Source organism: Chenopodium album, chromosome 4 (assembly GCF_948465745.1).
Source record: "Chenopodium album chromosome 4, dcCheAlbu1.1, whole genome shotgun sequence".
Lineage (NCBI taxonomy): Eukaryota > Viridiplantae > Streptophyta > Magnoliopsida > Caryophyllales > Amaranthaceae > Chenopodium > Chenopodium album.
The window spans coordinates 9,964,299-9,977,887 of NC_137837.1; the positions used below are offsets into that span (position 1 = coordinate 9,964,299).

Consider the following 13,589-nt stretch of genomic DNA (forward strand, 5'->3'; position numbering starts at 1 on the left):
ATTTTATAAAATAGACCTCGTGTGACTTATGACAACAATTATGTCTTGATAGTTGAATACAGGAACACGATATTAAGTGGGTACACTCAACCAGGGGTGAAGCCAGGAATAAAAATCTAAGGGGGCCAAGAAACGATAAAGTTAACCAAAAAAAAAACTCATAATGGAGAGTCGAACTTGAGACCTCCCTCTCCATACAAAGCTTCAACAACCAACTAGGCTATCACTAATTGCTATTTATAAGTGACTTTAGGGGAACCAAAATACATATTATATACATCACCACTTGGGGCAATTGGGTATGGTGCAAGCCTGCAAGGTGTGACTAGGAGTTTGTTTGGTTCAATTTATTTTAAACTTATGAGGACTAATAAAGCTATCTTATAATGTGAACGATTAGTATTTAATAAGTTAAAATAAGGTGAACAAATATGCTCTAACGTTACTTCCTCCCGATCAATTTGTCAATTTTGTTTGAAATTTTATAAAACCTAATGCAAATCATGAAATGTTGAAAATATATCTAATAACCTCTCATTAGATAGTATACAAGAGAAGAAAATCTTATGTATAGTAAATTGATTTATTTCAAAATTTCATTATATATATATATATATATATATATATATATATATATATATATATTAAAATAAGACTCCTTTGGAAATGGACGAGTAAATCAAATGTCAATGAAGGGTTTGATTACTACAAGTCTACAACGTAACTCTAGAAGAACTACAATTACAGCTACTAATTGGTACTGTAATAAAAGTATTTTTGTATCAATATATCATGATCTATTTTATGGTCCTTTCATTTATTATTGTTATATCTTGTGTGTGTTCTGTTTTGTTTTTCTGTCATCTTGGATTCTTTGTTAGTTTCTTGTAGTGTCCTAGACAAGATGTCTAATACGGATAAGCAAGTATCTTTAGTTTCATATATTATTGTTTTATTGTTTGGTAAGTCTTGTACCTGCCTAGCCACACGGTGTGGCCACATTGGTTTTTAATCTTTATATGTATGAGTAACCTCATTTTTTTCATAAGAGTAACTTCATATTGTCCATAAAAATAATTCAAATTTATTATACGATCTAATAAAATCAAGTTATTTAGAAATAACTCAAATAAATAACCCTATTTGTTAATTTGAGTAACCCCCTATTCTTTTGTTTTAAGAAATGAAAGAATAGTTCCACATTTATGAGAAAGTAACCCATATTTCTCATTTAAGTAACCTATATACGTTAAGGTAACCCAATTCGCTCAATCGTGACCCTTACTACTTAATTAATTGTCATATGTTTGATTACGTGAAGTGACCATACCATGTGACTAGCCACATATAAGAATTTGGGTTTATTATTAAATTATTTGTTACAATATACGAAATATACTTTTAAACAATTTTAGATTTTATGTTATATATTTTATTAACATATTACTACTATTAGAGAAGATAAATGTTAAAGTTGTATCTCAACATACATATTTGATTAAGGTGTAACATTTTTTTTTTTATAAAAAAAAAAAAATAGGGAAAGTATATACTAAAATAAAATACCCCTTAGATTTTGTCTTGTGCAAATGCATGGGCTGCACCGGCTAAGAGTCGGGCCTATATTTCTTTATTCCAATTTTGTCAATTTTTGTAATTTTATCATCTAATAATGGTCTACAGCTAAAGTACATAGATATTTTAAAATTTGTGTATTTTTCCTTTACATTATTGATAATTAAGAATAAAAAAAATTGCTGAATAGTGATTTTATAGCAGAAAAATACAAGATCTAAATTGCATCTGAAAAGGAGACGGTTCAATAAATCTCAAAGTACTCTGGGATTTGGCATTTTAGGTTGAGCTGTTTATTTTCAATATTCCAGCTTGACATGCATTATTATTTATTTATGAACAAGATAAGTAACCTGTCTTATACTCACTACTTTGGTGTTTTAACGTGCTAAATTCCAAGCCGCCCATTTTTTATTTTTATTATCGACACATCTCATAATCACACATGTATCAATTATATCCAAGCTTATCAATGAGATTTTTTCGTTTTTTATTTTACTTTTATTGGTTTATTGCAATATTAAAAGAAATATATTACACAAAATGTTCTTTTTCATGATCTTAATTACTAATTGAATAACTTTTGTATACATTCGGTGTACAGTAATTTACTATACATATTGTATATCGGGGGTCACTTTATATTAAATTCAGGGTCACTTTCACAAATTTTTAAGTAAAGTTTATCAATAAAGCATAGGAAAAATACACTTTAATAATCCCAACTATTGCCGATTTACCTACAACAATCCCAACTAAGGTTTATTTTTTAACAATCCTAACTATGCACCCAGTTTTCCTCCAACAGACCCATCCGGTCAACACCAAGTCAATGACTTGCTGTAACAGGTAACCAATACACGTGTCAGCACATGATTGGTTTAAATTAAAAAATTAAAAAAAATCCTCACAGCCACCACCCCTCCCTTACGCCACCACGAAACACTAGGGGCAACCCCCAGCCCGTCGGGAAATGGTCGGCCATCTCCCCCGATCCTCGAAAATGGCCGGATGGCCCTTCCCAACCACAAAAATCACCGTCGTCGGCCCATTCCCACCCCCAAACCACCGAATTCGACCTCTAAAAACTCCCATTCCCAAACCACTGAAATCGACCCTTGAAAACAACCTTCCCACCATAAAAAAACGACCGTCCTCCCTTCCCCAACCCCCGAATTCGCCCCCCTAGGCGGTTTCGACTTTCGAGGGTGTAGGAAGGGAGGAAGAGCGACATTGATTGTTTTTTTTTGTTTTCCGGCGAAAGGGGAGCGAAGGGAGGAGAATGGTTTAGGGGGATGAGATGGTTCAAATGTATGTTCTTGGGGGGTTGGGAGGGTCGACCGACCATTTTAGAGGGGTTAGGGAGGTAGTCGGCCGGTGGCTGGTGGTTTTGAGGGTTGTCTTAGGGTTTCACGGTGGGTGAAGGGAGGAGGGGGTGGCTGGCTGGCTGGGTTGGTTGGTTGATTTGGTTTTTTTTTTTTTTTTTTTTTTTTTTTTTTTTTTTTTTGAAGCTGATTCGATTTCTCTTTTTTTAATACTTTTGTTTTTTTTTTAAATTAAGCCAATCATGTGATGACATGTGGCATTTAAAAAACAATAAATTTTTTTTACCCTTTTAGCAGGTAACCGGTTTTTGGGACTGTTGGAGGAAAACTGGGTGCATAGTTAGGATTGTTAAAAAATAAACTTTAGTTGAGATTGTTGTAGGTAAATTGGCAATAGTTGGGATTATTAAAGTGTATTTTTCCTAAAGCATAAATACTCTGTAACTTTTACTTATGTAAGGGTAATTTTTATTCGAGAAGGTTTTGCGTGAGACCGTTTCACGTGAGTCCGGTTATAATGCACACACTCATCCCTACCCACATAAACTTTTAAGCTAATTGTCATTTTAGCTCCAATGGCTAGCTAATAACTTACTATTTAAATTGATCACACCTCCTTAATTTACGTTAATAAATTTCATTTTATTTATCCTAATTTGTTTTATTATAGCAACTTTTTTCCAAGCAAATTGGCTTGACAAAGTTAATAATTTGATTGACCAAGCTACTTGCATTTTCTAGCTCCAATGGTTAAGCTAGTAACTACTAGCTAGAGATTATCTAATATTGCAAGCGAGTCCCTAACTACAACCATTAGAGTTGCTCTTAGCTTATTTAGTTGTGATTTTGTAGGAAAATTGTCTTAGCCTTCAACTCCTTAATCTTATACGTGAAACAAGGTATACATGCCATGAATTAAAGAAACGTCGTAGGGTAGGAAAGAGAATTTAATTGCACACAGACGATGTTCTTGCAAACACTAGGATTAGATTAGGAGTATTGAGTTCATGTCTTGGCTAAATTGTTAGTCATACTCATATGTATATGATGTGATGTTTTCTTAGTTGTTTGGCAAAATTAAGTATAGTGGACCTATTGACCTAAACTCGTTGTTAATTGGGTTGTACACTTGTACTAGTACAAATCATGGGAATACATGAACGAAAGTTTACATTATTCAATCATTTATGTATTTGTCAATTGTATATATCTATATGAAGAATCGTAATTTAAACCCAGGAAGATGCGCTAATGTTCTCATAATTAAGTATGCTCTTTAAAATAGTTAAAACTAAGGGACTGTTTTGTTCAGCTTAATTTCAGTTCAGTCCATTACATCCCAGAGGGGCTATAATTGGAGATACCATTGTTTCTGGTACAGAAGTTTCTATAAAAATGGGAAATGCCCTACCTTTGACCGATATGCCCTTAGGCACGGCCATACATAACATAGAAATCACACTAGTTCCGATAAGTTCATTTCAGTAGTTCAGTTCAACTCCAATCAGTTCAATTTAGTTCATAATTTCCTTCTCTCATAAACAATTCATTTCAGCTCTATTCTCAGTTCAGTTCAGCTCCAATCAGTTCAACTCCAATCAGTTTATTTCAGTTTAGCCTCAATCAGTTCAGTTCAATTTGGTTGTTTTCAGTAGTATATCTGAACAGGCCCTAAGATTATTGCCCAGAAGCTAATGTTAGAGAAGAAGAAAAAAACACAACACATTAGGGATAAAAAAGGCTTGAAGGCGTGATCGAAACTTAGTTTTCCGCATTTTGTACATGCAAATTATATTAGTACTCGTAATTAGGGATGTTCATAGTGTGATATGGACCACACCAAACTGCAATTTTACGGTTTGCGGTTTGAAAATTGCGGTGCGGTTTCCAAAATATTTTTTATCAAGCCGCACCGCAAACTGTATACCAATTTATATCATTTCCTTTTTTTTTAAAAAAAAAAAAAGAATTTTATACTATTTTTATTAAAAAGTATTTAAAATAGCTTAAAATTATAGTGCAAATTTTTTACTATTACCTAATTAAAAGTTTAATATTTAAATTATATATTAATAATCACAAAATAAAATAAAAAGTTTTTTTTAAAAAAAATTATTTACAATTTTTTTAAAAAAGTGCCTTAACCGCAAACAGCGCACCGCACCGCACCAAACTACATTTTGCGATGCTGTTTGAAAAAAGGAGTTCAAACCGCAATTTTGCGGTTTGGGATCCAAATCGCACTGCGAACACGTACCCCTACTCGTAATATACTATCACATTCATTTTCTTTTATTTGCCCCATAAATCTATATTATTATTGATAGTATATAAACCGATCTTAAGCCTTAACTATTAGCCTAAGCTTTTAGTTTGAGATGGTCCTTTCACAACTATGTTTACTATGTCCATTGCATCACTAGCTAGTAGCTAGTATTGTTTATTAATTTGAATAATTTCCAACAAATCCACTTGTACAATATTTTACTCTATTCAATTTAACTTCTTCCTATACTAACCCGTTAAATCAAAGCAATTTTTAAACAAAGGACTCGAAGTTTTTTGGTTGAAGGTTAGCATAACCACCTTTTTTTTATTACTTCGTATTATATACTATGTACTACGGAGTACATATTTTGCTCATTTAAGCACAATGAATACTCGTAAATGTTAATACTACACCATTAATAGATACAATCGATTGTATGGTACCGTGGTGCATGAGGTAAAGATAGCACTGGGCCAAGTTGGAACGAAGCCTGGCACGTCCCAGCACGGAAAAGGCATGGCACGACACAACACGGGCACGAAAAAGGCAGGGCACGACACGAAACTGTTCGTGTGGGCCGTGGGCCACCTTTATTTAGGAGAAGCATGATAAGACATGACACAATAAAGCATGCTAAAATCAATGCAATTTTGCTTAGCATGCAGGCCCGGCATGATGACGCGTGGGTCTGGGCCATGCATGGGCCAACTTTTTGACAATTTCGGTTCGGCCCGACCCAACCCGAAAGTCATAAACCGGGCATAGCTAACTGAAAGCACGTGAGTCTGACACGAAGCACGACCCAACATTAGCATGAGGTGGTGTTATTCATGTAGAAAAAACATTTAAAAACGCAAGGAATATCTCGTATGGAGTACTAATCTACAGAGTTTCTGTACGAATAATTAATTAATCAAATTTGAAAAAAAAAAATGATTAACTCAGGGCCTATTTTGATTTACTGAACATGAGAGAAGAAAACTAGAATTTGAACTGAACTGAAAATAAATTGAATAAAACAGGCTTTCAATAGTTGTCTTATTGTTGGAAAGTTGAATGACCGGAAACCCGTGAGGTGGGTTTCCCTCTCACCTATGCCCCCTCTTTTCCACACAACCCACACCCCCTTTTACTCTCTCTCTCTTCATTTTCTCTCTCCTCCCTATCTCCTCACCTTTTACTCTCCTCCCACCCAACTCAATCCAACCCACCATGAAACGAGCAATGAACTCCGATTCCAATCCAAATCCCACCACAACCCCCAAAAAACCCAAATTCATCCCATTAATTCAACACCAAATTCAACAAACCACCAATCCCAATCCCAATCCCAATTCCGATTCCGATTCCGATTCTCAATTCGCAAAACTCGACGAAAACCTCCTCTACGAAGTATTCAAACACGCCGACGGTAAAACCCTAGCCACAGCCTCATGCGTAAGCAAACAATGGAATCGGACTGCTCAAGATGAACGATTATGGGAGTTGATCTGTACTCGTCAATGGAGTAATAGTATTAATTATAGTACTCGTCAACTTAGATCTGTTGTTCTTGCTCTTGGTGGGTTTCGTCGCCTTCACGCGCTTAATCACGCGAAGACCGCCCCGGCTTCTTCGAGCTCTGCTCAGCCTATTCTGCCTCCGTCGAGTGCGATTCCGGCGCGTGCTGTCAAAGGTGGGAATAATCGGTTGGGGAAGGATGAGGTTCATTTGTCTTTATCTCTTCTTTCTATTAGATTTTATGAGAAGATGAATTCTTCTAATAAACGACCATAATTTTATTTTGATTTGTAATTTGTAATTTTTCTTTCTATTTTTAGGGGTTTTTTTTATGCTAAATTGTTGTTGTTTTTAGATTCTACTATGAGGAATAAATAATGAATGTAATGAGTTTCCTTTGTAATTTGAGTGTTGATTTAATTATGTTTAGTTTGATATGGATTATGGAGTATGTAACAATCGATCCGGATTTGGTTGTCGGATTGCTAGTTCAAATTACACTATCAGCGTGAAAATTAATTCCGGATAACTAATTGAGTACTATGCTGAGCAGATGACAGGTTGTGGCAACTGGCAAAGTATTCTATTTCAAAAACCTGTCAACTTGATTACGTTTTGGTTGGGAGTTTAATAGTCAAACAGTACCAAAGAAACATCAATTCTGAAATGAATCATCATTAAATCCATAATTTTGTGACATGGAGAATTTAGTTGACTATACAAAATGTCAGGAGCAATGTTAACACTACCAGAAGTCCAGAATCAATACAGTTTTCCTGCATACATTCCTTAGTTCGAATTAGAGCTGTTCATGGGCGGGCGGGCCTGCTAAGCCCGCCCAACCCGGCCCGCAAAAGGGCGGGCTTGGACAACCTTTATGGAAAAATTTAGATATTTGGGCGGGCTAGACCCGGCCCGTTAACATGAATGGGCGGATATGGACAAGAAATGTGTATTGCGGGCTAGCCCGCCCGGCCCGTTTATTAATATATAATAATATTCTTATTTTAATAATTTTATTTACTTAGTTAGTTATGACATACTTTGTGTATTTTTGAAAATAAATGCAAAGAGACTATATTAAACTTTAAGCTTTTATTAGTTATAATTATTCATTTAAATTTTATATTTTATCATTAACACTTTTTAAATAAGTTTTATCTTACATATATTTATATTATATGTTATAATTTCAACCTTTTTTTTTTAAATCTATTACCATTTGTGAACAAAAAATTATAAGATAACTATACTAAATAATTTTAGCACAAGTAAATAATAAAAAGATTAGTTAGTGTTATAAAAAATAAAACAAAAATTAAGGCTCGTTAGCTCGCGGGCAAGCCCGGCCCGTTTAACAAGCGGGCATGGACAAAGTATCAAGCCCGCATAAAAGGGTCCGGGTTTGCTACATAAAGCCCGTTGGACAAAAAAATAAGCATAGGTCCGACCCGCTACCCGTCCAAGCCCGCAAATGATCACCTCTAGTTCGAATACTTGAAGACTAAGGGCCAGTTCCGATCAAGCTTATTTTCAGTTTTGCTCAGCTCTAATAAGTTAAGTTCAGTTCGGTTCTTAATTTCCTTCCCTCATAAAATATTTAGTTCAACTAAGCTCAGCTCAGTCAATCAGAATAGGCGCTAAGGTTGCCCTCGATATATATACACACCTAGATGTACAAAAGACTTACTTTAAAGGAATCCCAAATATGATGTCTCGATATACCTATGTATTGGGTTGTTTAATAGACATGTTGTAGATTGTGAGATTGCCGAGAAAGGGGGAAGTGGGATACTTTAGCCATGCCATATGGAAGATCAAGAGGGTGTAATATCTGGCAACTGAATATACTACGTATATATTTGGTTGTATAATAGACATGTTGGGAGTGTAACTAGACGCATAACAGTTATTTATTTAGAATGTATGTAGGAGGGCTAACTGATAGATTCACATTTTTTTTTTTTTTTTATTGTTTTAGTGGTACTTTTAATATACCATTATACTTATAGTGGTATTTTTAATATACTATTATATATGTGATTTATAGTATTTTTTTTTTTTGACAAACGGATTTATAGTATTAGAGTATAGGTTATTTTAGTAGTACTATTTATAGCCATAATAACTAATAGTGGTATAATATTTGTAGCACCGGGAAAAAAAAAAATTAATCAGTCTTTTGTCTTATAGCTGTTATGCGCCAATACTTAACCGTAGACTGTGAGATCGTGAGAAAGAGGGGAAGTGGGATTTGATCTTCCATGCCACATGGACATGGAAGATCAAGAGGGTGAAATATCTAGCAACAAAAGCAAGGATTATATCATGATTTGATCTGTGAAATTCACATGTTAACAGCTTATCTGATCATGACTAAAGAGCAGCTAGTCTTCACTTATTTAAAGTTGTGAGATTGGTATACAGATGAACACTTGGTAGGTTGGAGTTGGAGTACATTGACCTGAAATATCTTTGGTACTAATGATGTTGATGTTAGATTTTATGTGTAATCAATTAATTATACCATGATGCTTCTACCAAGTCAATGTGTCTTAATCGAGTCCTCCAAATTGTACAATTTTCTTACATATTTGTTCCATTGCATAGAAATTATATTTAATGTTCATGCTCATAATTTATCAAACATGCTGCAAAATTGAATCTTGTAATTATAATCCGCTATTAGGAGTATTTTGCGGTTAAAGAGTTATGAAACTCTCGATTAATCTCTAATGTCTCTATTCTTTATATACAGTTCAAAACTACTCCTATGTGGTGAGGAAAATTCAATATGTCCTTGTACATATTGGTATATGTATACCTATAAGTAAAAAAAAAAAAAACGTCGTATTTCAATAGTCAATTAGATACCCTTTTCGATCTCAGAGATGGATAACTATAGAAGCATTTTTGTACCAAGCAGAGAGAGCATTCAATTAATTTGACGCGGCCACCATGTCAAACTAATTATAGAAGCGTTGCTATAAACGGTTTTACATAAGCACAATGCTACATTATACGATTTAATTACAAGTTTTTCATTTGATTTACACAAATTTATATTTTCTATAATTGATTATAATTTTTTTTAACATTCAAGTCAAGTTACACAGTAGAGGATGTAATTGTTACTAATTTTTGCTTGAGCTCTACTGCTCTAATAATAATTAGTTGTCTTTACAACTTTTCTCAAAAAAAAAAAAAAAAAAAAAAAAGACTCGGGCTTTCATGTTTTCCTTAAAAAAAAAATAATAACAAAAATAAAAAGAACTAGACTCAACCCATCTTCGATGAATCAATTAACCCAAAAGCCCAAACACTCAAAAGTCAATAAACCAACCCTACACTATCATTATAAAGCCATCATAACCGTTGGATAAAGAAACCAATCCGACGGTTGAGAGAAAAACCCTAACAATATCAAAACCACTCGCAGTTGCCTCAACTCTCTTTCTTGTTCTTCCTCATTTCCATTCCCCAGTTCATCCCGAAACCCTTCGTTCTCCAGGTAATCCTTTTTTATTTTTCGAATTAAATTCTTTAGTTCCATTTTAATTTTATATTACTCGTAAGTCTTCTTGTTTATTTCAAATTTAATTTGATATTTGTTTAAAATTGTTAATCGTATGAATGCACATCATTTTCATGAATTATTATTTGGTTGTAGTAGTTTAAAATTGCTTCTGAATAATTTGCTTGTATTTTTTAGTAGATTATTTCGATGTTAAATTTGGACTTGCTCATATTTTTAATGCTTAATTAATTTAGCTTAATTAATTAGCGGTAGAATTAACGATGCAATTATGTAATTAGTGCTTTATTGGGTGATTTAGATAATGAATTTTATAGGGGGTTTATTGTCTTATTCGTAGAAATGAAAAAGTGGGTTTGTTTAGTTGTGGAGAATAAGAAGGGAATGTGGAAGATTTGAATGTGTTCTTGTTGGAGTGCTGAATGTGGAAAACTTTAATTGGATTGATAATTGTGCTTCTATGTTATATGGGTTATGTTTGGGGTCGAGGGATTGATCTAAATAGATACTTATTTCCCACTTTTATTCAATTGATTATCTTGCTATGCTCTATTCAATTGATTTATGTTAGCCGACCCCAAATCATTTTGTGACGTAGTCTTTGTTGTATTAAAATTGTTAAACAGATCCCTATATCGTGTTTCGTATGCCCCACGGATACATTGATTATCTTCTATGCATGTGTTCTTAAGTTTCATATGATGTGTGTTAGTTAATGGTGGGCTGGAGGACTAGAAGGCATTGCTTTACCTTTTTTGTATATGGTTTTAGCTCGATGAGTTGATTTTTTAGGTCCAGCAGCGGAATTGTATGTTTCTTAATTCAACTGTTGATTTGGTAGTCTTGATTCTTGATATGTTTATGTTTTGATCTGCTGTGTTATTGGCATTTCATTCAGTGGCGTGTACCCTTCATTTGTTGAGTTCGGTGTTCATTGTTTTGATTTGTGTTTTGTTGCGGTTTCTTTTCAGGTAATGGCTCCTAAACCACCAAACACCGGTCTTATTGTTGGCCTTAACAAGGGTCACATCGTCACCAAGAAGGAATTGGCTCCCAGGCCATCAGACAGAACAGGGGTATGCTATACCTTTGTTACGTTTATCATGTCTGTGACTCATGTAAGTGTTGTGTCTGAACTGGTATTTTGCTTTGCAGAAAACTAGCAAGAGGGTACTCTTTGTGAGGAGTATCATCCGAGAGGTTGCTGGATTTGCTCCATATGAGAAGAGAATCACTGAGCTGTTGAAGGTTGGTAAGGACAAGCGGGCACTGAAGTTGGCAAAGAGAAAGCTCGGAACTCACAAGAGGGCAAAGAGGAAGAGAGAGGAGATGTCAAATGTTCTCAGGAAGATGAGGTACTTGACACTATTTAATCTATATTCTCATTCAGTTGATAGGTTGCTATTGACTAGAAGAGTATCATATTATCACTGCCTTTTGATTAACCTTGTTTAATATGATGTTTGGGCAGGTCTGCTGGTGGTACTGAGAAGAAGAAGTGATCTACGAGGAGTTCAATTTTTATCCTATAATTTTAGTTGTAGTAGTGTGCTCTTTTAGCTCTACAAAACTTGGGAATTAAATTAAAATTTTTGCTGTGTTGGTTTTTGAACGTTTGCCAATTTACCATTAATGAGTGAGGAGTCGTTAAATGTCTGCTGAGTATGAAATTCTTATTCCATAGCATATGAAGTGTGCATTATGAACTTTAACTATCTTTCGCTTCTGCTTCCACATTTTACCCATTCTGCTATATCGTGTGGTTTGCTCTGCAACTCTGCTGGTTTTCCACAAGTTTTTGTTGTTTCATTTTTAATGCCGAGTGATTGTTTTGAAGATAGAATAGAGGTCTAGTGGGAGATTACAATTAACCCTTTCTCTAATCTTTGCCCTTTTGAAAATGTTGTGTAGGGTTAACATTTGTTTTAAAGGAGGTACCCCGTGGCGGGTGAAGGTTTTTACATTTTCGAAGGAAAAGGAAAAGATCTCTTCTTAAATATTCCCTTGTGCCAAAATTCTCAAAAACAATGCTAATGCTAAGCAACTTATATTCATTGCATAAATTTCGAATTATCACATAAAACTAATCCCTAAATTAAATCAAGGTCATCAATTTTCATATTTCGTCAAGTTTAATAAAAAGTTTTCATTAAAGAATAGTCAAAATGGAGAAACTAGACTTTAATGGGGAGATTGTACATGCCAAAGGTTTGTAATCATAATCATACCATTCTTTTCATCCTTGTCGATTAGAGTTTTTCATTTTATCCACCGACAAGGTCATTGAAAATGTGCTAGTGAAAGTGGTGTTCGTGAGCTATTACCACGGAGGAGCAATAATGCAAGAAAAAGATGGAGGAAAAAGTTGGAGGATGGAGGAGGAGGAGGAAGTAGGAGGGTTGAAGAAGATAGAGTCAGAAGAAGAAGAAAAAGGACAAAAAAAATTACCCTTTTTTTTTTTTTTTTAATTAATATACGATTCTCCTTATTTACATAAATTCCATTTTGAGAAACACCCTATCGTTTCTCATGTGAGAAATTGAGACTTTCTACAAGTAAATCTCTTTGAAACACCCATTATAATAAATCGAAAAGCGACAACAAGTCTAATTTAGGTTTGATTGGAGGACGAAAATGGAACCGTTTTGCCCTTTTTTTTTTCTTTTTTTTTATTTGTCCTTTTCAACAATAAAAAAAAAATCCCAAATAAATCTTACATAGAATTGATACAACGTTGGTGTGTGTAGGTTTGACAATATGGTTGGGTTGAGCTGAGTTCGTGTTCAAATCAACTCTATCGGATTGACTATCCCCCCCTTTTTTTAATAGCAAAAATATTTCATTAATTAAAAGTCATACGACATCTACAATAGAGATTCGACGCTAACAAATACATAAGATATTGAATCAAATAAGATTTTCCTTCATAAAAACTACGATCATCGAGTAGATTTTGCACTGCGGAGCATCTTCCGCTTATATCGCTGAAAATTACAGCCTTGTTGGAGAGACAATCTAACGATCCTTTGTAGCCGTGAGGATATTTTCCTTCTGATTCATCTGTTCGTATTCGAAAACTTGATAACTTTTTCACCAACGAATTAATTTCACGACAATCCATTAGATCTGCTACCATGGATTCAAAACTAAGAAATTTCTCCCTCGAAAAGAGGAGATAAACCTTGTCTTTCGAAGGAGATCGAAAAACCCTTGTCTTTCGAAGGAGATTGGAAACCCTTTCTTTCGAGGGAGAAAAGTTCCTCCCAAAAGGAGGAAGCATTATTATAAACCTAAAAAAACAATAAAGAAACAAGGATTGAGGCTTTCCACTGATTAAAATCGATGAAAGCCTCTACAAAATTCAACAATAGAGGCTAGGGTTTTG

General features: G+C 34.3%; 2 protein-coding genes across 2 annotated transcripts; both read left to right on the top strand.

The window, feature by feature from the left end:
- The first annotated feature begins 6,393 nt into the window (after positions 1 to 6,393).
- LOC145627619 (F-box protein GID2-like) lies at positions 6,394 to 6,945 on the top strand. Its single transcript, XM_081679984.1, has one exon. It carries the CDS (start codon positions 6,394 to 6,396, stop codon positions 6,943 to 6,945), a length of 552 nt encoding a protein of 183 aa, XP_081536110.1.
- A 3,092-nt stretch (positions 6,946 to 10,037) lies between these two features.
- LOC145628867 (large ribosomal subunit protein eL36y-like) lies at positions 10,038 to 11,856 on the top strand. The gene is made up of 4 exons (XM_081681293.1): positions 10,038 to 10,180; positions 11,176 to 11,280; positions 11,360 to 11,559; positions 11,676 to 11,856. The coding sequence occupies exons 2-4, from the start codon at positions 11,179 to 11,181 to the stop codon at positions 11,704 to 11,706; spliced, it is 333 nt and encodes a 110-aa protein (XP_081537419.1). The 5' UTR covers positions 10,038 to 10,180; positions 11,176 to 11,178; the 3' UTR covers positions 11,707 to 11,856.
- Positions 11,857 to 13,589: the final 1,733 nt, after the last annotated feature.

Coding starts and splice junctions, on each gene's coding strand:
- LOC145628867 (XM_081681293.1), top strand. CDS start 11,179: ATGGCTCCTAAACCACCAAACACCGGTCTTATTGTTGGCCTTAACAAG. Junction 11,281..11,359: donor GGCCATCAGACAGAACAGGG/GTATGCTATACC, acceptor TTTGCTTTGCAG/AAAACTAGCAAGAGGGTACT. Junction 11,560..11,675: donor AATGTTCTCAGGAAGATGAG/GTACTTGACACT, acceptor ATGTTTGGGCAG/GTCTGCTGGTGGTACTGAGA.
- LOC145627619 (XM_081679984.1), top strand. CDS start 6,394: ATGAACTCCGATTCCAATCCAAATCCCACCACAACCCCCAAAAAACCC.